This window comes from Stegostoma tigrinum, chromosome 10 (assembly GCF_030684315.1).
Source record: "Stegostoma tigrinum isolate sSteTig4 chromosome 10, sSteTig4.hap1, whole genome shotgun sequence".
Taxonomy (NCBI): Eukaryota; Metazoa; Chordata; class Chondrichthyes; order Orectolobiformes; family Stegostomatidae; genus Stegostoma; species Stegostoma tigrinum.
Genome location: NC_081363.1, coordinates 60,905,417 through 60,931,560, shown reverse-complemented (window position 1 = coordinate 60,931,560; position 26,144 = coordinate 60,905,417). Strand labels below are relative to the sequence as shown.

At 42.1% G+C, this 26,144-nt stretch overlaps 1 protein-coding gene across 7 annotated transcripts in view; it reads right to left on the bottom strand.

Moving 5' to 3' along the window:
* Positions 1 to 26,144, bottom strand: part of heatr5a (HEAT repeat containing 5a) — a 117,471-nt gene that overhangs the window by 38,243 nt on the left and 53,084 nt on the right. For 6 of the 7 annotated variants that reach the window (XM_059649206.1, XM_059649201.1, XM_059649200.1 and 3 more), the window contains 7 exons: positions 23,740 to 23,930; positions 15,972 to 16,131; positions 12,797 to 12,986; positions 10,517 to 10,686; positions 9,893 to 9,919; positions 3,695 to 3,824; positions 803 to 982 (listed from right to left, as the gene is read on the bottom strand). In XM_059649206.1, the coding sequence (XP_059505189.1) occupies positions 803 to 982; positions 3,695 to 3,824; positions 9,893 to 9,919; positions 10,517 to 10,686; positions 12,797 to 12,986; positions 15,972 to 16,131; positions 23,740 to 23,930 (1,048 nt within the window). The remainder of the gene's footprint in view (positions 1 to 802; positions 983 to 3,694; positions 3,825 to 9,892; positions 9,920 to 10,516; positions 10,687 to 12,796; positions 12,987 to 15,971; positions 16,132 to 23,739; positions 23,931 to 26,144) is intronic. The other variant, XM_059649205.1, reaches the window with a different exon arrangement.

The following is a 26,144-nucleotide window of genomic DNA, read 5'->3' as shown; positions in this document are numbered from 1 at the left end:
GCAGTGAAGTGGTGATATCCACATAGAATTCCTACAGTGTGGAAACAGGCGCTTCGGCCCAACAAGTCCACACTGACCCTTGGGCATCCCACGCGGACCCATCTCCCTCTAACTCACCTAATCTACAGACCCTTGAACACTTTGGGCAATTTAGCATGACCAATTCACCTAACATGCACATCTTCGGACTGTGGGAGAAAACCGGAGCACCTGGAGTAAACCCACGCAGACACAGTGAGAACGTGCAATTTTGACACAGACGGTCACCCGAGGGTGGAATTGAACTCGGGTCCCTGGTGCTGAGAGGCAGCAGTGCTAACTACTGAGTGACCATGCTGCCCCGCCACATATGCACTAATAATTCACAAATTGAGTTTTTAAAACTCAGCATGTCACGACAGTTGCACTTCTGCCAAAGGGGGAGGCAAATTTGGAAGGTCTCTCCCATCCCAGAATTCTGCTTCAATTGAGAACTTGTTAAAACTTTTAAAACTTGCTAACTCACTCAAACATTCTAAACTACCTGAGTCAGGTATTGTAAAGCTGCCGAGGTGAAATAAATAAGCTTTATATTGAGATTTGCAAATCTATTCTAAATTCACTCTCAGCAGGTTGGCTACAGAATTATTTGGGGAAGAAGTTAGCTATTTGTTCATTGAGCCAGAAATAATCCTCAACAGGTGGAATTCAAGGAAGAGTTGTAATACTAAAACAGAAACTCCCGTATTAGACTGCAACAAGCTAATTTCCCGTGTTTGGCAGAAGACTTAGATATTTTCCATATCAAAGATTCTGAACTCACCAGCTGAGGCAGATAAAACCTCATTGCATAACTTTATCCAATGAGAAAGGTTTTCAACAGCCACGGATGATAGGACATGGCTTAGAGTTTCCCGAATATCATGACAAAGTTGTTGGTCTGATTCTCTGTCGAGTAAACTGAAGAGTGCTCCTTCCAGGCCAGTTTCACTAATATTAACATCTGAAAATAAAGACATGGTCAGCATTCTTGTCCACAGTCATGTTTTCTGTTAAACAGCCAAGACTTCAAGATTACAATTTTTGCGCTTAGGTTACCTTATTTAGCTTTACAAGGAAATAAGTTGATCTGTGTAGTCCTCCCTGACACTTTGGCTAAATATAAATAAATAACACATTTCGGAAGCATAACAGGTCATCACAATCGATTAGTTTTAATAGTTTTTGAAATAAATTATACATCATGATAGGTTATTAAACAGAGTACATTTTCTTGCATCGGCTGTCATGGCATAGCAAAGACCACAACACTAAAACCGCAGGTTCTGCAGAACGGTGCCAATAACAGTTACAACTGGGTCGAATGGTTCCTTCAGCTTTCTTGTAGTTGGCGACCTAAGCTCCTGAACATACTATTGCAAAAATAAAGCAGAACTCTCAGAAACATCCAGGACAGTCTAATCAGTGGATAGTAATTGTGCTTAATTGGACAATAACTACGGTCTCATTGGTGGCCCCATAAATAGGTACCAACTAAAATTGTGATTGATGGTTTGGTGGTGCATGCATGCCATGTTTAACTCAGCAAATTACTGCTTGAGGTGTATCTTTCAACTTGCTTTTTTGAATAGTCACTTCTTTAAAACACAATCTTCAGGTTTATGCAACAATAAAAATTCACTTGTAGTACGAGAGATAATTGTACAAACATCACCAGTTCTTGTAATAAATTATTACTGTGTAATAATCTTGTAACAAATTATTACAGCTGTGAGGCTGCAGTGCTAACCACTGAGCCACCGTGCCACCCAAGGGGTTAGCACTGGAGCTTCACAGCTCCAGGGACCCAGGTTCAATTCCAGCCTTGGGCGACTGTCTGTGTGGAGTTAGCACATTCTCCCCATGTCTGCGTGGGTTTCCTCCGGGTGCTCCGGTTTCCTCCCACAATCCAAAGATGTGCAGGCTAGGTGGATTGGCCATGCTAAATTGCCCATAGTGTTCGGGGTGTGGGAGTTATAGGGGAATGGGTCTGGGTGGGATGCTTCAAGGGGCAGTGTAGACTTGTTGGGCCGAATGGCCTGTTTCCACACTGTAGGGAATCTAATCTAATCTCATCTCTCCAACCAAAATTTGCCAGATGTGCCTTGTACACAAAAAGCAGGCCAAATTTAAGTCAATCAATTATCATTCCATTAGTATACTGTAAATCATCAGTAAAGTGATGGAAGGTGTCATCACCTATGCTATCAAATAGCACTTGCGCAACAATAACCGGTTCATCAATGCAGAGTGCAGATTCTGCAAGGGCCATTCTGCTCCCAACCTCATTACAGCCTTGGCCGAAACATGCACAAACGAACTGAATTTCAGGTGGTTAGGTGAGAGTGACTAACCTTGGAACAAACATACATTTGAGCAGGTGTGGCGTGAAAAAAACTCACTAAATCAATGGGATTTGGGGGAAACTCTCCACTGGATACAGTCATACTTGGCACAAAGGAAGATGTTTGATGGTTGGAGGAGAGTCACCTAAGCTCCAGGGCATCACAGTAGTTGTCCCTCAGGGGAGTTCCTGGGCCCTTCAGTTGCTTCATCAATGATCTTTCCTCTATCATAAAATGTTCGAAGTGGTGATGTTTGCTGATGGCTGCACATTGTATAGCACCATTCATAACGCCTCAGACACTGAAGTGGTCCATGCCCAAATGCAACAAGATTTGCATGATATTCAGTCTTGGGCTGACAAGTGGCAAGTAACATTCGTGCCATTCAAGTACTAGGCAATGACTATTTCCAACAAGAAAGAATCTAACCATCACTCTGCAATATTCACTGGTATTGCCATCATTGAATCTCCCACTATCAACATGCTGGCAACCACAACTGACCAGAAACGAAACTGGGCTAGTCAGACACGTACTACAGTAACAAGAGCAGGTCAGAGGCTAGGAATCTTGCAGCAAATAACCCTACGCCTGACTTCCCAAAGGCTGCCCACTATCGACAAGATACAAATCAGGAATATGATGGAATGCTTGGCTGATTGGAGTGTTATTGGAGCTGCACTCAACAACACTGGCCAAGAGCTGGAATATGGTATTTGATGCTTAGGTGGTTGTTTTTGACCAATGTGAACACGGTGCTGTAGATTTCTACAAATCTATAACTCAAGAAGCTTGACACCATCCAGGACAAAGTAGCTTACTTCATTAGAACCACATTCACACACTTTCAGTCCATTCAACATCACTGGTCCGTGGCTGCAGTGTTCACTATCCACAGGATGCACTGCAGAAATTGAAAGCCCTTTATACAGCACCTCCGAAGCCATCTTCCATCTGCTACCATCTAGAAGGACAAGGGCAGCAGAAACATGAGAACACTGCCACCAGCAAGTTCACTACCACCTTTTCAAGGGAAATTAGGGATGGGCAACAAATGCTGGCCAAGCCAGTGACGCTACATTCTTTTAGTGAATATGAAAAGACTCTTTGATCCTACCTTAAGTAACCACACCTAACACTTTCATCACTCTCCACTCAGTATGGAAATGTTTTCAGTTCTGTGAGAAGAGTTTTTTCTTCTTAGTACGAAAAAAAGGTATACTATAGCAAGTGCAAGCTGCTTAAAAACTAATGCTTTCATAAGATGATTTTGATGAGATTCACTGCAGTACAAAATCACAACTTCTATGGCGCTATATCAAAGATCTTACTCAGTTTACTGGATTCCTTGGCAAGAGCCCTGGCATGTTCCAACACCTCAGCAGCTTCCCTCTGTGCAAGCTGACGTAGGCATGCAATCACAGCCCGTCTCAACAATAGGTGTGAACTGCAGAGGTTTACCTGAAAGGGAAAAACCCTCTGTAATGAAAACAGTCAACTGTGCACAGCAATAATGAATAATGCTTTCTCCTTTTATTCAACTAATAGGACAAAATACTAGACACATACATAAACTCCAATCTATGATGATGAATAAACTATACTTCTGATAACCTAATCAGTCTGCAGAAATGTACTCATAATTCAAAAACAGAATGTAAATTGGTTATTACTGTTCCCAACATAGACTGAAGATACATTTAGCCCAGGATAAATTGGATTAGAAGTGACATCATCATGCTAATCAGAGGAAACTGGGGCGGTACAGTGGCTCAATGGTTAGCAATGCTGCCTCACAGCGCAAGGGGCCTGGTTTCGATCCCACCCTTGGGCAACTGTCTGTGTGGAGTTTGCACATACTGCCCATGTCTGCACGGTTTCCTCCGGGTGCTCCAGTTTCCTCCCACGGTCCAAAGATGTGCATCATAGGTGGGTTGGCTATGCAAAATTGCCTGTCGTGTTCAAGGGTGTTTAGCTTAGGTCGGTTATAGGGGGATGAGTCTGAGTGGGATGCTCGAAGGGTTGGTGTGGACTTGTTGGGCCAAAAGGGCCTGCTTCTGCACTGTAGTGATTCTATGAAAATACTTGCATACTTGTTACCAAAATACAGCACCTAATTAGATAGTTGATGATCACAGTATTTTATATTCTGTCTTATTAATTCTGAATCTAAGTCAACTTTTAGATTGAAGAGGAATGTATCAAGTAGACTTGTTCAGCAGTAAGCAGCCCTTGAAAACTTTCAAGTATCAGAAATCTATTTCTCAGTGAGCCTTTGCACTGTTTTAATAATAATGCTGGTGGTATTTGCAGCTGGCAAGTGGAGGTGCACAGAGGATAAATCAGATATCCAATGCACAAGGACAACCATTCACAAAAAGGTCATAAAAATGAAACTAATACATGGCTCACCTCTGAACTGAACATTTTCTAGACACTTTGGCCACTGCATTCCTTATCATAATAACAGTGCAATTCTACCCAAATGCACAATATTGCGCATTAGCGACAAACACACATACATATATAATTACTGGCTTGACAAAGGAGGCAAATATACCAAAAACTTGGCAGAAAGGTTGAGCCTCAGTGGAACTGCATGCCAGGTACTGATTCTAAATAGGTTTAAACTCAGCAGCACAAAATCAACATGTTTTCTTGGGGTACAACTCTCAGTTAATCAAAGAGGGCTCCAATTCTCATCAATGAAGCTGTTCAATCTCCATAATAAAGTTCACAGTTTACAGCGGCCACGGAGGACAGAATGGATTTCCCTGAAGTTATACATGAGAGTGTTTTCTTATCTAGAATAAATATGAGAGAAATATGTGTTGCCTCCTCCCACCACCTCTCCAAATATGGATGGGAGGAGGCAGAAAGAAAACACCTCCTTAAATTTATTTCGAACCTCAATGTGACCAATCATTTGCAAAGGCCAAGGTAAAATATCAAGTATGTTACCACAAATTCAGGGGAACAATGCGTTTTGTATGGATAGCACTAAAATAAAGCTTTGCATTTAACTTGGGCTCAAAATCATAGAACCGTATCAAGTTAGAACGGAATGATTGTACACGACAAATGAAGCATTGAAATTTGGCACAAAAACCAATTGGAAGACTGAAAAAGGACGGCCAACTGAAGTGAATTCCTTTCTATATTGACTCTTAACAGTGCTGGAATTTATTACAGTTCAAGCCTGTGTAAACTAAGAAGAATAGAGTTAGATGGACAAGAGTTCACACGTGTGTAACAGATTCAGGTCAACCACCAGAAAAATGGCAATGGACGAACTGGTCTCTTCTCTTTGCAGAAAATGAGAAATTTCAACCAAAAACAGTGACAAGACACAGTTGTCCCTCCATAGCTTTTATTTGGAATAAATGAGGTGAACAATCTCAGTTTGAAAAGGATACAACAGTAGCAGTAACAGAACAATTTCAATACACTGCATTGGTTTAAATTCATGTTTCCCAACTTCACCTTCTGGTTTATATAAATGTACTTCCACACAGCAGGTCTGCAAAGGGCCAAGAACAGATCTCATGTGACCCTAGTAAAATAATATGGTATTTACACAACTTTATTTGTAGCTGTGATGTTTTGATTTATATACATTTTAATATCTATTTGAGATTTTTGAACTTTGACTTAGCAATGTGAGAGCGAGAGCGCGAGTGTGAGAGCGACAGAACGAGAGCGCGTGCGCGAGATCGCGAGAGTGTGTGTGCGCGACTGCGAGAGTAAAGAGAGAATGAGAAAGAGATTAGCTTGTAAGTAGTTCTATATCTATGGAGGTTTATTTTGAACCACAGTATAAGACACACTTCCTACAGAATAAGGAGGTTTTGTTTTCATTTGGTGAATATTATGAGCAAATAAGTAGTCATACCCTAGGTATCATTTAGGATATTCTGGACTCTTTTTTTGGCCCAGAGGTAACACAGAAAAGCTAGAAGAAAGCTGACGTTTCAGGTCAGGTACTTTTTTCGGAAGAAGGGTCCTGACCCAAAACATGAACTTTCCCGATGTTTTGATGCTGCCTGGCCTGCTGTGTTCCTCCATCTCCGCACTTGGTTAGCTCTGACTCCAGCATTTGCAGTTCTTGCTATCTCTAGCTAAAAGGAAACCTTTAACAGTTTCGGCATGCAGAAGTCTTGGCTGAAGCTGGATGCCTAAGACAGTTGGTTGCTAAGAAAGAAGGCAGTTTAAAACTTTTAAGAAATCTGACATTTCTTGCAAGGAGCTCAGTTTGAAAGTTCAAGACCACAGACATATGGTTAAAACCCTGAAAGAATTATTGGAAGATAGGAAAGTCAAGGATCATTCTATGAAGACACCAGACAGAGGCGAGCAGATTCTCAAATCTGGAAGTTGAAATCACAGTTAAATTAAGTTTACTGATGTGATAGAGAAGGGAATTCTGGTGAGAGTGCCACCTACGATTAATGGGATTGTATTTTACAGTATTTTGAAACCTTTAAATGTGTGTTGTGTGTAAATAGTTTGGTTTATTTGACTTTTCCATTCCCTATGTGAAATAAAATTAAGTATACCGTTAAAACCAAATTTGTATCATTGCATGTCAAAGACCCCTCAGTAAAACCAAAAAAAAGAGAGGAAGATCTATCAAGCCAGTCTTCAGTCTGGATTCAACTCGTCCAGTAATAACATCAGATGGGATCATAACAAATCTACACGTTTCAGTTCAAATTCTTTTGTAGAATGCTGAGGAGTTGAATTAAAAACTCTTTACATTTGTGCAATGGACAAAAACAAAAGATCATGAAAGCTGACAGATCACATAAAACAACTAGCAATGGACACAATTTATCTCAAAGGAGGGAGCATATCATTCTAACCAACAAACATTGACTGCATGCACTTGAATGCCAGATAAGCTTTCTTTTGAGAAGAGCAATGACAGCACAACACCTAGTGGTCAGATTTATACTGAACAGTGGAAGTGAACAGCACCTGGTGACCAGCATATGCACCTAAAACAGCAGGAAGCAGAAGGAACTAGAGACAGACAGCAGCTCCTAACCAATACAATACAATACAGTCCAGTCCAGTCCACAGCTCCAGAGCAGACCAACCACATTCTCACAGCAATTCAAGTGTGACATCATAGAAAAACAGGCAACTGATTGGTTGGTGAATATTTTTCTCATTTAACCTTCAAAACTCTGGTAATTTAAGTAATTGCCAAGTTTTATTTGTGATTGTGCAGTTTACTAAGAGCAGTAGAGCTGGAGATTGACCACATCACTATGACACATCAAGGTCAGAGAAAGTTATTGGATACTTGGTTCTAGGAGACAGTCACATCCCTTAGGATACAGTTGTCAGGAAAACCCTCCTCACTCTTATCTGCTTTCCAGAGGGACCATCTCTCTGTGACTCGCTTGTCTGCTCCATACTCCCCACCAGCCCCACCACCCCCAGCATTGTTCCTTGCAACCGCAGGAAGTGCTACACCTGCCCCTGCACTTGCCCGCGCACCCCCACCCCAGGCCCAAGCCCCAAGACCTTCCACATGAAATAGATGTTCACCTGCACATCTGCTAATGTGGTATACTGCATCCGCTGTTCCAGATGTGACCTCCTCTACGTCAGGGAAACCAAGCAGAGGCTTGGGGACTGCTTTGTGGAACACCTATACTTGGTTCGCATCAAACAACTGCACCTCCCGGTCGTGAACCATTTCAACTCCCCCTCTCACTCCCTGGACATGTCCATCCTGGGCCTCCTCCAGTGCCACAATGATGCCACCTGAAGGTTGCAGGAACGGCAACTCATATTTCACTTGGGAACCCTGCAGCCCAATGGTATCAATGTGGACTTCACTAGCTTCAAAATCTACCCTCCCCGCTACCCCATCCCAAAACCACCCCAGCTCATACCTGCATCCCTAACCTATCCTTCTTCCCACCTATCCCTCCTCCCATCTCAAGCCCCACCCCCATCTCCTACCTACTAGTCTCCTCCCGTCCCCTTGACCTGTCCATCCTTCCTGGACTGACCTTTCCCCTTCCTAACTCCCCACCTACACTCACCTCTACTGGCTCCATCCCCGTCTCTTTGACCTGTCTGTCTCATCTCTACCTATCTTCTCCTCTATCCATCTTCTATCTGCCTCCCCCTCTCTCCCTATTTATTTCAGAATCTCCTTCACCTCCCCTATTTCTGAAGAAGGGTCTAGACCCGAAACGTCAGCTTTCCTGCTCGTCTGATGCTGCTTAGCCTGCTGCATTCATCCAGTTCTACACCTTGTTATTCAAATAATCATTATAGATTGTGAATAGCTGAGACCAAAACACTGATCTTTCCATTTTGCTGCTAGTATCTGTCTTCAAATCCGGGAATTCCCTATTCATTCCCACTCTTCTCAAAAAAATGCTTCGCGCTGCAAGATGGTGAAAGTGTGAATTAATAATAGAGGATTCAGGGACACATTGATGATGAATGGGGTCATCAGCCTATTTCCTGAGCCAGTGAGATTTAAGAATTTAGAAAGCATTGGAAAAATGTTTTTGAGTCAAAACAAGTACAGAAAGGGAAAAGAAGAAAGTGAAAGCAATAAGGAAATATACAATAATCTGACAATTTATCTGTGGCATGGCAAAGCAATTCTCTTGTTCCATTTCAGGAACAGACAGATGAAGCATCACCACAGCAATATTAATCGTATTAAAATTCTATTTACCTTTCAAACAGGAATTACTCATGCCAGAATTTAATTAAAATAATTCATCTCAAGTTGCTCACAAGGATAATTAAAGCCTATCTTCATCGTAAGTGTGATTTTAAATATTTGAAGATAGCAGAAGCTTTTAATACAAAAACCAATGCATATGCATTTGTTACGGCATTTACCTGCACTGACAATTACTATCAGCCATAATGCCTAATAGAACAGGCAAAATAGCAGTTAAAATAAACTACAACATTAAAGCTTTACATTTCACATGTCTACTTCCCTCAACAAGTTGGCATGTAGAAATCAACTTTTCAGTTAAAGTGGATAAATCAATTAATTTCAGGACTCAAGCAAAGTATTAAAAGAATGTCAAGATCGGGAAAACGGCAAACATGAAGTAACATACACTGCTCACATTGTCAAGATTCTGGGGAGCTTCTTGCATAATCAAGCAAATAATAATAAAAAAAGCCAAACCATTTGCAGTATTAATCTGTGCTGCTACTGTCATCCTCGTGCAGCCTGCAGATGCAATTGATACTGGTCAAGTAAGCAAAGTACGTTAGAAAATTAAATCAAATAAAGCAATGGGTTTTTATCAGTAGGATGGTTACATCACACAGCCTGTCTGTATTCATTTTGCATGCCAGCCAAGTTGTTAGAGTGATTAATAAAGTCAGAGCTTTAAAAAGAAAAGAAACCAATGCAACAAAAAGGCATTTAAACACATCAAACCAACACTTGTTTGGGGCTGTGGTGGGGAAGGGAGGCTTGGTTGTAGATGGGAAATAAAGACGAAGATGGGTGCAACGAGGGAAAAACCTACCCAAACTGAATTATCCAACAAGATCTCCTGTACAAAAGAACAAATGACAGACCTGTCACAATAATACCCTGGTTGTTAAACAAATGTAAACTATAGTACCATTATAATATTGATAGCAAGTACTTGACATTACATAAAGCATTCTGCTACAAATCATTACCTGGAGCATGCACGCCACCACAAAAGAAAATTCATTTTACAAAACTTGATGAATTAATCACAGTGCCAGACTCTCCAAGTCCAACCCATGAAATCACAAGATTGTGGTAAAATACAAAACATGGTCCTTCAGATTGTTAACATGCTGTACTAACAAATAAAGCAATTATATTAATGAGGCTTAAACAAATGGGACCAATGGCGCTATGCAGTTTTTCTATGTTAGAGTGAGTTTTTAAATCAGGAGTCCCATATTTGGCTGGTTGATGTATTAACCTGGCCCTGGCTCTGTGCATGGTTAATTAAGCATGCGCTGCAGAAACAAACAAAAGCTGTACAGACTAGGTGATGTAAAGCTTAAGTCAGAGCAAGGGGTACAACAAAATTAGATTCAGAAAGGGTCAGCGACAAAATCTAAGTTTAAGTTCCCAAATGTAAAACAATATATCCATCTGGTACACTTACACAGAGACTAGGAACAAGGCTAGAAAGGTTCACATGACGTGGTGCAAACATGTGTAACTGCTGGAGACAGGAGATGGCTTGCGCTTGCACAAGACAATCAGGGCTATCCTGCATCACTGCACAGCCAACTAGACAGGAAGTTCTTAGCATGGGGACAGATGTGTTGTTACCTAGGAATTAAACATATATAGATTATTTATTTATAATTAGAACAGTAAGTAGACTGGATTCCTTAGGTATTCCTCATACACCGAAAAATATTACTTTCCAGCATTGACACGAAGAGGAAAATTTGTCCGCAGTTGTTTTGTTTTCCCCAATAGTCAGCTGTGACTCAAACATCATCTTCTCAGTAACAAGGCGACAGGTTCAAGTCCCATTCCAGTGCTTGAACTAAAAAATTAAGGCGAACACTCCAGTGCAATACTGAATGAGTGCAGCACTGTCAGAACGTCTGTATTTCAGATGAGACATTAAACTGAAACCCAATTTGCCTGTTTGGGTGGATGCTTAAGAAACAGCGGTACTATTGAGAAGAATTCTCTCTGGTGTCCTGATCAATACTTACCCTTCAAGCAACATTTAAAAAAATCAGTTGTCATGAGTTATGATATCATTGTCTACTGGAGCTTGCTGTGCATGAGTTGGCTTGAGGGGCCTACTTATAAAGCACATTGTTGACGACAAAACAATTTGAAATATCCGATGGCTGCGATTACCACTATAGAGTTTTTTGTCCTTTCAATACAATTTATTTGTTATTTATACTGGACCATTAATATAGAGACCTAGGGTGTTTCACAGACAGCCAGGAACAAAGGGAGGCATTGGGGCAGACAGCCAAATGTTAGGTTGACAAGGAGGAAAGAACCCTAGAGGCAGGGGGATGTATGGAGGGAAATTTTAGAGCAGAGAATCTTGTCAGGTCATGGCAAAGTTTTAATAAAGCAGCAAATAAAATCAGCGATGTTAATCACACCCTAAGAAGAGATATAAACTCTAAACTTGTGAGGTTATGTTAAATTTGTCAAAAATACTTGTTCAACCTCAACACATTACTGTGCCCAGTTCAGCAGACAACACTTGTGAAAACATTAGAGGGAATGCAAAGATTGACAACGTAGGTCTTTGGCTGAGAAATTTTAATTCTATGAATAAAGTGGAGAAGTTGGGTCTGTTTTCCTTGGAGAACAGAAGAACATTGAAAGGAGATTTGATAAGGATATTCAAAATTATGAAGAGTCTGGACAGAGTGGATCAGGAAAATTGCAGCCAGCAGCAAAAGGTTCAAAAAGAAGAGGGGACAGATTTAAAGTAACTAGCAAAAGAAGAAATTACAGACAAAATGTTTACACAAAGCAAGCAGTTATGATCAAGAACGTCGTACCCAACCATATGGTGTAAACAACTTTAATCAAAGCATTCAAAAGGGTTATCTGGAGAGGAAGAATATGCAGGGCTATAAGGTGAAGGCAGAGGAATTGCTCAATCAAAGAGGGATACAGAGTTGATGGGCCAAATGGCCTCCTTCCCTGCCATAACAATGGTGATTCTGTGAATGCCATGAGTCCAGAATTGAGCACAGGCATCTCAGGGGTCTAGCTCTATAGCTTGAAAAGATTCCGGAGATAAGGAAAGGGTAGTCTATGGACGGGCGTCAAAACAGTGTATGAATTTTAAAATCAGGATGCTGCTTAACTTGGAACCAATGTAGGTTAATGAGCAGAACCTAACTATCTTTGTCCTAAACACACACAATAACTTAGCCTTCACAGTCTTCTGTAGCAGTGAGTTCCACAGATTCACAATCCTTGGGTTCAAGAGTCGTCCCTTCATTCTGTAGCTGTGGCTTTGGGTTCTAGTCTCTCTAACTAATGGAAACATCATCTTCACGTTCACTCTATTCACACCTTGCAGTATTATGGAAGTTTCAATGAAATGGGCAGCTAGAAAATGAATAATGGTTTAGCCCCAAAATTAAACCGAAGGAAATTAGTACACATCCAATATTGGGCACTAAGCAAGCACTTTGATTTAGATACAATATTTAGATAAAATAGAAATGTTAAACAAAAAGTTTGTGATGAGATACATACAAATACCACGGAAGACATTCATATCTTAAAAGAAACCACTTGAATAAATACATGTGATACTAACATTAGAATGTAAATTTTTGTGATTTATCACAGAATGGAAAATAAATTTCGAATATTGTTAAATATTCTTATTATAATGATGAAACATGTTTTTTTTTAAAAACTGATTTAAACATTTTACCTTGCAGTTCTGGTCCCAATGTAACAATAAGCACATTCAAACAACGACCCAAACTTTGATGAACTTCAGTATGAGTAGGCGGTACAGTCAACAGCAGCAGCAAGACAAGAGACAGACTTGATTCCACATGAATGTTATACATTGGACCACTGGAATCTATTAACAATGACAAGGAGTGCAGTGCCCAGGTCTACAAATGAAGTGAAGGTGGTTATTTAGAGCTACATTGTGCATTTTAAATGATCTTTCTTTTAACGGATTACTTCCATTTAATGATAAATTGATAAATTTGGCAACATTGGTCAAAGAAATATTGCTAACAACTGCGCATTCCAAACAATACACTTGTACAAAGGTAATGGATTGTACTTCTTAGGTTAGCCTTGTCAACAATTAGATGTAAGTAATGCCTTTGACACCAAACAGGGAACATTCAATTGTGTAACAATTCAGTACCATTAAAAATTGAAGAACTTAGTTCATTTAAAATCAATTACATTTGACTCAATGTTTAACATTCTTGTTTATACAAGTTAATTTTACACCATTCTGCTATTACACTTGGAAGGCAAGCATACTTTAGAAAGTGAAATACTTTTCGTTGTTTGTAATTCTTCTAAAATGGAATAGTGACATCAAGTATGTCATAAACTGGAAACACGTTCAGGGTAAACATTTACTTAGTCTCAGCTGATGACTAATTACAATAGGTTAGTGTTGCAGATTTTGTTTGCCTGAAAACTGCCTGTGGTTTGATTTTTTTTTAAGAGATATATCCAAAGTGAAATGACTAATCTTAGCTGATTGTAGCTGTGGCTAGCCTGAAAGCAGTACATGAACAGTTAGCTGTGAAGGTCAGAGATGGACTTTTTCTTGGGAGGGTGAACTGGTCATTAAGACCAACCTAGGCTGAGATAAGCAAAGTTGAGGTAACAGCAACTCAAAGACCAAGTAGTGTGTGTGAAGGCTCAGGAAGCTAATAGCAGATGAATGACATTTACGATAGAATTTTCAATTTGAGATTTAGGCAAATAACTCAACATTTAAAATCTCCTTTCTAGGTTAAAGAAACCTAGTCAATAATCCACCTAGGTCACCAAGGAGAAATGACAAATGTACAAATGATACAAGGGACTTTGAAAGATTTTCAGTGCAGATAAATAAAGGGAAAGCGGGGGAGCGAATGAGAGAATAACATAGAACATTACAGCACAGTACAGGCCCTTCAGCCCTCGATGTTGTGCTGACCTGTCATACCGATCTCAAGCCCATCTAACCTACACTATTCCATGTACATCCATATGCTTGTCCAATGACGACCTAAATGTAACTAAAGTTGGCGAATCTACTACTGTTGCAGGCAAAGCGTTCCATTCCCTTACTACTCTCTGAGTAAAGAAACTACCTCTGACACCTGTCCTATATCTTTCGTCCCTCAATTTAAAGCTATGCCCCCTCATGCTCGCCGTCACCATCCTAGGAAAAAGGCTCTCCCTATCCACCCTATCTAACCCTCTGATTATTTTACATGTTTCAGTTAAGTAATAGGAGATAACAAAGTGTGGAGCTGGATGAACACAGCAGGCCAAGCAGCATCTAAGGAGCACAAAAGCTGATGTTTCGGGCCTAGACCCTTCATCAGAAAAGGGGGAGGGGGGAAAGGGTTCTGAAATAAATAGGGAGAGAGGGGGAGGCAGATCGAACATGGATAGAGGAGAAGATAAGTGGAGAGGAGAATATAGGTTGGGAGGCAGGGAGGGGATAGGTCAGTCTGGGGTGGATGGACAGGTCAAGGGGACGGGATGAGGTTAGTAGGTAGGGAATGGAGGTGCAGCTTGAGGTGGGAGGAGGGGATAGGTCAGAGGAAGAACAGGTTAGGAAGGCGGGGACGAGCTGGGCTGGTTTTGGGATGCAGTGGGGGGAGGGGAGATTTTGAAGCTTGGGAAATCCACATTGATAGTGTTGGGCTGCAGGGTTCCCAAGCAGAATATGAAGTTGCTGTTGTTGAGAGAGAAAACGGATGACCGAGAAAGGGGGGATGGGGTGAACGGAGAGAGCGAGAGAGAGCGCGCGAGAGCGAGAGCGAGAGCGAGAGAGAGCGCGCGAGAGAGAGAGAGCGCGCGAGAGAGAGAGAGCGTGCGAGAGAGAGAGAGAGAGAGAGACAGAGAGCAGGGGAGATGGGAGAGAAAAGGGGCACGTGCAAGAGTGGGCAAAGAGAGGACAAAAGTGTTCATTCATGCCAAGATCTTGCTTAATCTAGACGAGCACATGCTACTTTGCATGATCATACACTTTTCCTGCACAGTTTAAGTGCTGCATCCAATTTCAAATTGCAGATAACATATGGAATAGAGGTGATCCTGTTTAATGGAATAGTGATATCAACTATCATTTAGGAGCAAAATTTTCATCCATCCATAAAGCGCACATCTAAAATTCAATTCATTATTTAGTAACATGCCATCCAAGCAAGTAAAACTGCAGTTTGAAAAAATCCAACAACAGAGTCTGGGAAAGGACTATGCATTTACATCATGCAGTCTCTAAATGAATTTGAAGAAGTATTTGCACAAAACTCAGATTAACATAAAAACCAAAAGAACCGCGGAGGCTGTAAATCAGCAACAAAAACAAAGTTGCTGGAAAAGCTCAGCAGGTCTGGCAGCCTCTGTGGAGGAGAAAACAGAATTAATGTTTCGGGTCCGGCGACCCTTCCTCAGAACTGATGGTGGCTGGGAAAACATCAGTTTATATGCATAAAATAGAGAGGTGGGTGGGATAGGGAGTAAACGATAGGATGGAGCCCAAAGACAGAGACAGACAGTTGGACAGACAAAGGAGTTGCTAACGATCAGGCTGGGAGGGTGAATAGTTGTTAATGGGGACTGTCAGTGATGAGCCACAGTGGATGTGTAGTGGCAGGCTGTGGTAACAAGGCCTGGTGTGTGGGACGGGGGGCTCAGACATGGGAGAGTTTAGCCCTAAAATTATTGAACTCAACATGGAGTCCGAAGGGCTCATTTGATTCAGATTAACATAAATTATGGTAACAAACCTTTTCATGCAACAAAGCTAAAGAGGATTTTTTTTTAAACCAAACAAAACCGAATTTTCATGCTTCCACATTTAGAAGTATTTCCTTTTAATCTCGCATTCCAAAAGATATATCTATTACCTGAACTTCAGGTGAGGTGTTGTCTTGAGACAAAGTATAAAGAATACTGACACAAGCATTCAAGTGCTGACTTGAAACTATTCCGTCCAAATATCTGTGAAGGCAGCCTAAGGCCATGGAGTGACCCGTGCGTGAAATTACATCTCTAGCGGACTTTAACCTAAAGTTATGAAGAAAGAAACAGTTACCAGAAACAGTCAGTTGGTCATACAAAGTTTGAATACTGCTAAAAAGGAGGCATTTTCCCCAAAGCAATTTTGTCTTGCACTCACAGGACAAATGCAAGAATGTCAAGTTTCAAATAATTATAAAAGTTTAAGCAATAGAAAGGAGGTGCTGATGAGTTGGCAAGTCAACTCAATGGGCTGGGGCGTTGCCAAGGAGAAAGCTATGAAATTATATGCCTCCCACACACCTCACAGGTAATACAAAACAGGTACCAAGATGAACATCGATAACAAGGTGTAGAGCTGGATCAACACAGCAGGCCAAGCAGCATCAGAGGAGCAGGAAGGCTGACGTTTCGGGTGAAGGGTCTCGGCTCGTAACGTCAGCCTTCCTGCTCCTCTGCTGTGTTAATCCAGCTCTACACCTGTTATTTCAGATTCTCCAACATCTGCAGTTCCTACGATCTCTGAAACAAAGATGAACATATTCTGCTAAATGCAGAGAATGGATTCCTGCATCTGAAAAGTTGTTACTGTTGGAAAACAAAACTGGGTAACAATGTGTGTTTAATTGAATATCATAAATTGGTTATCTGTATAGATTCATTGCAATTAAGATTGCTCAGCACCAACAAAACGACATCAAACAGAAGATGCTGTGCTTTCAGTTTTTCCATTGTGGCTGGTTAAGTACAGCCTGTGCTCTGCCCATTCCAAATAACCAAAAGAACAAGCTGTTTGATTGTATCAATCAATTGTTGGGTCATGTGGCTTATATTTCTGGGCAAATGCATGGTGATGCATTTTGGAAGATCTAATTCAACAGCGAACTATACAGTAAATGGAAAAGTCCTGGGGAAAATTGATGTACAGAGTGATCTGGGTGTTTAGGTCCATTGTTCCCTGAAGGTGGCAACGCAGGTCAATAGAGTGGTCAAGGCGGCACACGGCATGCTTTCCTTCATCAGACGGGGCATTGAGTACAAGAGTTGGCAGGTCATGTTGCAGTTATATAAGACGTTGGTTCAGCCACATTTAGAGTACCGCGTACAGTTCTGGTCGCCACATTACCAAAAGGATGTGGATGCTTTGGAGACGGTGCAGAGGAGATTCACCAGGATGTTGCCTGGTATGGAGGGCGCTAGCTATGAAGAAAGGTTGAGATTAGGATTATTTTCATTAGAAAGATGGAGATTGAGGGGGGACCTGATTGAGGTCTACAAAATCACGAGGGGTATAGACAGGGAGGATAGCAAGAAGCTTTTTCCTCCAGAGTAGGGGACTCAATTACTAGGGGTCATGAGCTCCAAGCAACAGGAGGAAAGTTTATGGGAGGTTGCCAGTGGAGGTGGTAGTCGCAGACACGATAGTGTCTTTTAAGATGTATCTGGACAGGTACATGGATGGGCTGGAAGCAAAGGGATACAGACCCTTAGAAAATAGATGGCAGGTTTAGACAGAGGATCTCGATTGGCATAGGCTTGGAGGACCGAAGGGCCTGTTCCTGTGCTGTAATTTTCTTTGTTCTTTGTTCTACATACTTGGAATTGCTTTGGCAGAATTCTGTTACTGTTAGTGTCTCTCATGTAGCCACTGCATCAACAAGATGCCAGTCATCCTATAAATGCTTGAATTCCAGGGCTATAGGAAAGTCAAAAATCAAAACAAAATTAAGTGTAAAGGTATGCTACCATTTATGTTTTCACGTGTTTATCAGTAGTCGGTACTGTGGGCTTTCTTTTCATTTGTTAATTATCTCTTTGTTCTTTCGTAATCTTAATGAATCCAGTTTCAGAGCTGCTCCATGACACAATAGATCAGCAAAGTGCCTATGCTTTAGTCTGCACACAATATCAATGGACTATTCAACTAAGGGTAACATGCCTGTACTCAACTCACTTTTATCAAACCTCCCCTTAGAGACTTCAGCATCACTTTGAAGCAGACTGGGAGGAATGTGCAACAAGTCAGTATTTTACCATGAAGTAGTATGAGTGAGTGAGTGAGTGAGTGGAAGAAACTGTGCTGTGAGCGAGAGAGAGAGAAAGAACAGCAGCTTAATGAAGACAGGACAGCACAGAGACAACAGCTCCCTGAAGAGCAAGACAGAGAACAGAGTCAGCAGCTTCTCAAACAACACCTTCATAAAGAGAAGATCAGAGATGACAGGAGAGAAAAAAGAAACAGGCTGCAGAGAGCCCATTCAACTTGTTTCATCCTGTAAGAGCCAGACTGCAATGTCACAGGAAAAAAGGTTGACAGTTGGTGGGCGTTTCTTCCATGTATTTCAACTGCGCAGTAGATTTAAATCAAGAAATAGTATCACAGTTGAAGAATTCCATGAAGAAATTCACCTTTTCAATATTTAACATCCAAATTTATTAACTGACTAGAACATAAATGGTGTGCTGGTGATGTGTTGCAGATGTACCATGTGAGAGCCAATGGATGCCAGAATGATCTATAGTGACAACATCTGAAAGTACTGGCTGCTCAAGGGACATCAGCTAAGTGGTGACGAGCTGGAGTTCATGTCTTGGAAATTGCAACACATCGAGTAGAGGAAAAGGGAAATGGACACTATTTCAGGAGACCGTCATTCCCTTCAGATTAATTACATTAAATGTGGTTCATAGTCAGGTAGGTGGGTGTAGGTGAGAATCAGACATGTATCAGGAGCCAGAATATAGCTTTGGAGTAACCTCAGCCAGTGCCCTGATTTAATTGTACCGGGATTTCTCTCCACAGTATGGATGAAGGCACAGACTGCAGGGAAGATGAATGAATTGAAAGCAGCACGCATCAGTACAGAGCATCTTTCAAGTATTACAGTCATACAGAACAGAAACAGATCTTTCGGTCCAACCAGTCCATAGTTAAGGCAGTAAAGAGAAATGTGACATTGTTGACTTGCTCGCCGAGCTGGCTTGTTTTTGTTCAGGCCACGCGAGGGGACATCATCAGTGAGGCTTCCGATGACGCATTGTTGTTCTGCTCTGCTTGGAATTTATTATGTCCGGTCTGTTACGGTGAGTGGTGTCATTTCCAGTTCTGTTCTGTAGGGGTTTGTATATGGAGTACAATTCTATATTTGTTGATTGCATTATGGGTTGTCAGTGCTGATATGTCTTGATGTAGGGCAGTGTGGCTTGTATGTTAGGGCATACTGTGTCCTCTTGGTGTTGCCTATTTAGTCGGCACCTACGGATGAAGTCGAGGGGATATCCATTCGTACTGAAGATTTTGTATAGGTGCTATTACTCTGCCTTGAGTAGTCAGACTTCAACTATAAGCTGAATGACAAACTTCTAAGCCTTCGCTGACTGATCTACTCCCAGAATTTCATGAGGGGCCATCTGGCACTAAATTAAAAGCCTTCCAAAAATTTGAAAGGAACACAAATGGGCTACTGCTCAAACTAATGGTAGTGTAAACACCAACAAAGCAATAATCTTACATTCTTCATGACAACGGAATCCAGCTGGCTGTTTATAGATTATTCAACTGCAAAGTCTTCATCCAACTGCACCTTGTAATTGCACAGTATCTCAAAAGGAAAAAAGCTACATAACACAATGGGAAGCTGATTCAAAATAGGGATTAGTTAGAAAATTTTGTCAAGAAGTCATTTTCAATTTAGACTTAAAAGAAGTTGAAAGAGAGGCAGAGATAGTAGGAATTGCAGATGCTGGAGAATCTGAGACAACAAGGTCCAGAGCTGGATGAACACAGAAGGCCAAGTAGCATCATAGGAGCAGGAAAGCTGATGTTTCGGGCCTCGACCATTCTTCAGAAATGGAGGAGGGGAAGGGGTTATGAAATAAATAGGGAATGGGGGGGGGGGGAGGCGGATAGAAGATGGATAGAGGAGAAGATAGGTGGAGAGGAGATAGAGCGGTCAAAGATGCAGGGATGGAGCCAGTAAAGGTGAGTGCAGGTGGGGAGGTAGGGAGGAGATAGGTCAGTTCAGGGAGGACAGACAGGTCAAAGGGGCGGAATGAGGTTAGTATGTCTGTGACACCACCCACACCCTCCACCTCCTCCAGAACTTCCAATTCCCCGATCCCCAACACATCACCTTTACCATGGACGTCCAGTCCCAATACACCTGCATTCCCCCTGCAGATGGCCTACCGGCCCTCCGCTTCATCCTGTCCCGCAGGCCCGACCAGTCACCCTTTACTGACACCCTCATGCGCTTAACTGACCTCGTCCTCACCATCAACAACTTCTCTTTCAATTCCTCCCACTTCCTACAGACAAAAGGGGGTGTCCATGGGTACCCGCATGGGCCCAAGCTATGCCTACCTCTTTGTAGGTTACGTGGAACAATCCTTCTTTCGTACCTACACTGACCCTAAACACCACCTCTTCCTCCTTTACATTGATGACTGTATTGGTGCTGCCTCGTGCTCCCACGAGGAGCTCGAACATTTCATCTACTTCACCAACACCTTCCACCCCAACCTTAGGTTCACCTGGACCACCTCCAATACCTCCGTTTCCTTCCTGGACCTCTCTGTCTCCATCTCCGGCAACCACCTAGAAACCGATATCCATTTCAAGCCCACCGACTCCCACAGCTACCTAGAATACACCTCCTCCCACCCACCATCCCACCATCCCACAAAAATGAATCTCCTATTCCCAATTTCTTCGCCTTGGCCGCATCTGCTCTCAGGATGAGGCATTCCACTCCCGTACATCCCAGATGTCCTCACTTTCCAGGCACCGCAACATCTCTCCCCATCAGTGGTCGAGAATGCCTTTGACCATGTCTCCCTCATTTCCCGCAACTCATCCCTCACAACCCCTCCGCATAACAACAACCAAAACAGAATCCCCATCATCCTCACGTACCACCCCACCAACCTCCGGATCCAACGCATCATCCACCGACACTTCCGCCACTTACAATCCGACCCCACCACCAAAGACATTTTTCCATCCCCACCCTTATCCGCCTTCCGGAAGGACCACTCTCTCCGTGACTCCCTTGTCCGCTCCACATCCCCTCCAGCCCCACCACACTCGCCACTTTTCTCTACAACCACACAAAGTGCTGCACCTGCCCCTACACCTCCTCCCTGACCCCCATTCCCAGACCCCAAGAAGACTTTCCACATCAAGCAGATGTTCACCTGCATATCTGCTAATGGGTATACTGCATCCACTGTTCCCGTTGTGGCCTCCTCTACATTGGAGAAACCAAGTGGAGGCTGGGGACCGCGTTGCAGAACACCTATGCTTGGTTCCCACCAAACAACTGCACTTCCCAGTTGTGAACCATTTCAACTCCCCCTCCCATTCCTTCGACATGTCCATCCTGGGTCTCCTGCAGCGCCACAACAATGTTACCCGAAGGTTACAGGAACAGCAAGTCATATTCCGCTTGGGAACCTTGCAGCCCAATGGTATCAATGTGGACTTCACAAGCTTCAAAATCTCTCCTCCCCCCACAGTATACCAAAACCAGCCCAGCTCATCCCCGCCTCCCTAACCTGTCCTTCCCATCTCAAGCCTCACCCCTATCTCCTACCTACTAACCTCATCTGCCCCCTTGACCTGTCCGTCTTCCCTGAACTGACCTATCTCCTCCTTATCTACACTCACCTTTACTGTCTCCATCCCTGTATCTTTGATCGGTCTATCTCCGCTCCACCTATCTTCTCCTCGATCCATCTTCTATCCTCCCCCTCTCTCCCTATTTATTTCAGACTCCCCTTCCCCTCCTCCATTTCTGAAGGGGGATCTAGGCCCGAAACGTCAGTTTTCCAGCTCGGCCTGCTGTGTTCATCCAGCTGTACACCTTGTTATCTTGGAAGAGAGACAGACATATTTAGATGGAATTTCCAGAATTACAAGGCAGTATTTTTTTTTCTACTCATAGCACAACAATGCCCAGCATTTATTGCCCAAAATTTGATCATCGACCCTGAACATTCAATAGCTCTGTCCTGTTGTCAATTCCCTAAACCAACATCCTCGGGATGACTACTGCCAGAAAGCTTAACTCAGACAGCGATATAAATACTGCAGGTAGGACACGTGGTTGGAGACTAGAAATTCTATGGCAAGTAACTCATCTGCCAAGCCTGTCCAGTATCTACAAGGTACAAATCAGGAATGCTCTGGAATACTCTCCTCTAGTCTAGAGGGGTGCAGTTCCAACATTGCTCAAGATTTTCAACACATTTCAGGGCAAAACAGGCACTCCCTCCAATGCATTGGGAGCAGTGTTTACCATCTACAAGACGCATCACAGCAACATTACTAGACTCTTTTGATGTCACCTTCCAAACTCATGGTACGTTCTGCCACCAGAATGAAGGAAAAATGTGAATATTACCATCTTTAAGTACCCTTTAAAGCCACACACCGTCTGGAATTGTGACTGGAAATAGCTGCTCTTTCACTATTGTTGCATCAAAACCCTGGAATTTCGAACTCAACAGCATTATGGGTTTACCGACAGCATTGGGGAGACAATGGTCTTGTAGGATTATCACAGGACTGTTAATCTAGAGACCCAATAATGTTCTGAGGACCCAGGTTCGAAACCCTCCATGGCAGATGGTAGAACTTGAATTCAATAAAAATATCCGGAATTATATCTAATGATGACTATGAATCCACTGTCGATAGTCAGAAAAACTCATCTGGTTCATTAATATCCTTTAGGGAAGGAAACTGTCATTCTTACCTGGTCTGGCCTACATATGACTCCAGACCCACAGCAATGTGATTGACTCTGAACTACCCTCTGGGCAAATAAGGTTGGACAATAAATGCTGCCTAGCCAACGACATTCTCATCCCGTTAATGAATAAAGGAAAATAAAAACAGACTGTTATATCAAGAAGGCAGCTCACCCCTATCTTCTCAACTGCAATTAGTGGTGGGCAATAAATGCTGCCTTAACCTGGATACCATAATCCATGAAGGATTATGTTGAAGCGCATCATCAGAATCATTTGAAGGAATGACCATGAACATCAAGCAAACGAAAGAGTGTTTTCACAGGAAGTCAAAATTAGAAGAACAACAAAAAGTGGCATGGAGGTGCCAGGCTGGAGATTTTTTTGGTGTGGGGTGCATGGTTAAAAAATAAACATAGATGGAATCAGGAACCAAAGTAGACAAGTGAAGATGGGAATACAGCATGAGCAGAATATGGGGAAGGGCTGTATATGGATAGCAGGGTTTTTCCATCAGCTGTCAGTTATGGAAAGTGAAGGACAGGAAATCATGGAATAGTTGCATACAGAAGAATCCAAAACAAAGATGATATATTTCAGCATTTAACCAGAGTAAGGTATAAATGATCCTTACTGTAAATTCAAAGTCACATTTTACTCAAAAATCGAGAATAGGAATCCTCGTTAATTTCTTCCCTTACTCAATAAATCTACAACAGTCCTAAAGCAATATCATTGTAAATCATTTAGCATAGATCAAGGAAAGCGGCACTGGCTCAATAAGACTCGTTGTCACACATCCCAGTACACTTATCTCCCCAACACACAAATATATATATACACTTTTAAATTGAGTCATGTTTTACACAACAATGTAGAAGAATTTTATATTGATATACTCACTTTTCAAAGCTAGTCTGTGCCAGCTTCGCGGTGAAGGCACTATCATCCACAACCTGTGCAAGTCTGGCCAGAGTCTCTGCTGCAGCACATCTCAACAGAACATTTGGGCTTTCCAAGGAATGCATCACCAGAGTTAGAGCAGGTTTTCTCACCTCTTCTGGACCTAAATGACCTTTCTTGTAAGCTAATCTCTGGAAAATAAAATTACAAAATGTTTCAATCTCAGTCTTCTAAATTTATCATTTCTTCAGTTATAGCCCATTAACTCAAGCAAAGCGATCAGTTTTAAAGATCTGTTATTCCGATATACAAACCGCACCACACACATTCCACAACAAACAGTGCCAACCACACACAGGCTGCTGCACGTACAACCATTTCAACAAATTCAAAACAATAAAGGTGCACAGAGTCGTTTATAATCAATGTGACAAAGAGAACTGTGAATAACAATAAAGATATTGGTTTTATATAGGACCTCATAGGATTTCAGGATAGCCTACTGTGCTTTACATTCAATGAAAATTTTTGAATTGCAGTGTTATTTGTCATGTCAAAAACGCAGCACCCAGTTTGTACATTGCAGCATTCAAACAGCACTTGGAGAATGACCAGACAGTATGAATCTGCTGTGAGTTGAGGGAATAGCATTTTGAGAGACACTGAGGAGAGCTCTCCTGCTCTTTTTTGAACAGCTCCATGTGTTCAGCGCTACATTCAAGAAAATACTCTATGGCAGCATGTGTCCAGTAGAACAAGAGTGCCTTCTATATCTGGTTCTTCGGAACGAAGTGGTACAAGGAGATTAAGTGTCAGTGCAGCAATGTTTCGAGTAAAGGATGATGGTTATCAGAAAATTTAGGGTGACGGCAAAAAAAGACAATCCAGAGTAAAAATAACTCATTGGGGAAAGCCAATTTCAAAGGGGCAAGAACAGAGCTGGGCTACAGAGATTGGAACAAATGTGTGAAAAATTGTAGCTGAGCATTGTTATCTTCAAAAAAAGAGATGGTTCAGAAACAGTAAAAGGTGCATTCCGTCAAAACAATAAAAGGTAGGCAAACAAATTCAGAGGTACCTTTGTGGAATATGAGACAGAAATCCAGACAAAGTATGCTGATGAAAGGTGTCAGGTGGAAAATAGAATAGAGAACTAACCTGAATACAAAATGTTCAGAAGGGAGGTGAAAAAGCAAAGTGGAGAAGCCAAAAGGGATTATGAAACAAAGATTGGGATTCCTCAAAATGATTATAAAAATACAAGTAGGCCTGATAAGGAATCTAAACTGAGATTTAAACATGAAAGTCGGGGCAATGGCGGAGATGTTCAATGAACATTTTGCAGACAGATGTTACCCAGGCTATGGTGACAGGAGGAGGAATCTCAGTCACTAGAAGAGTTCAGAAGTGATGAAGAGGTAGTACTGGATAGCTTTTGGAACTTAAAAGTGTTGTGAAGAACCCAGGACCAGACGAAATGTCACTAAAGATATTCATTATGTGGAAGTGCCTGTGTTGGACTCGGTAGACAAAGTGAGAAGTCACAAGGCACTAGATTATAGTCAACAGGTAAAGTCACCTTCACCTGGTAAAGGAGCAGCACTCCAAATGTGATTTCAAATAAACCCGTTAGACTATAACCTGGTATCGTGTGACTTTTGACAAAAGGAGATCGAAGGAATTGAAAGTGAAAACTGAGTTGGCACAGAATTTCAGTGGGGGTTAGCTCTTCTGCCTCACAGCACGAGGGGCCTGGGTTTGATTCCATCATCGGGTGACTGCCTGCATGGAATCAGAACATTCTCTTCACGTTTACACGCGTTTCCTCCCACAGTCTATAGATGTGCAGGTTAGGTGGATTGGCCATACTAAATTGCCCATAGCGTCCAGGGGTGTGTAAGCTAGATGGATTAGCCATGGGAAATACAGGGTCACATTCATAGGGGGGTGGATCTGGCTGAGATGCTTTTTGGAGGGTTGGTGTGGACTTATTGGGCCAAATGGCCTGCTTCCACACCGTGGGAATTCTATGATTCGACTGGCCATTACCACTCAATTATTTCTGGACATAGGTGGTACAAGAGGTCTGAAGGATCGCAAGCATTTTGCCCTTGTTGAAAATGGGTGCAAAGATAACCCCAGCAATTACAAACCAGTAAGTTTATCTTTAGCAGCAAGAAACTTCTGGAAACAAGAATTTGGGATTGAATTGGATAGTCACACACAAATGTGTGAGAATTTGGGATAGTCAGAATGGCTTTCATTGGAGACCATTTTGTTTAACTGGAGTTCTTTAAAGAAGTAACAGTGAAGGTTGTTGAGGATGTTACGGTGCCAATTGACGTTAACACTGGCCAAGTCTGATTACAGAGTGAAACTTGGCTAAATAGACTGTTACCGTTTAC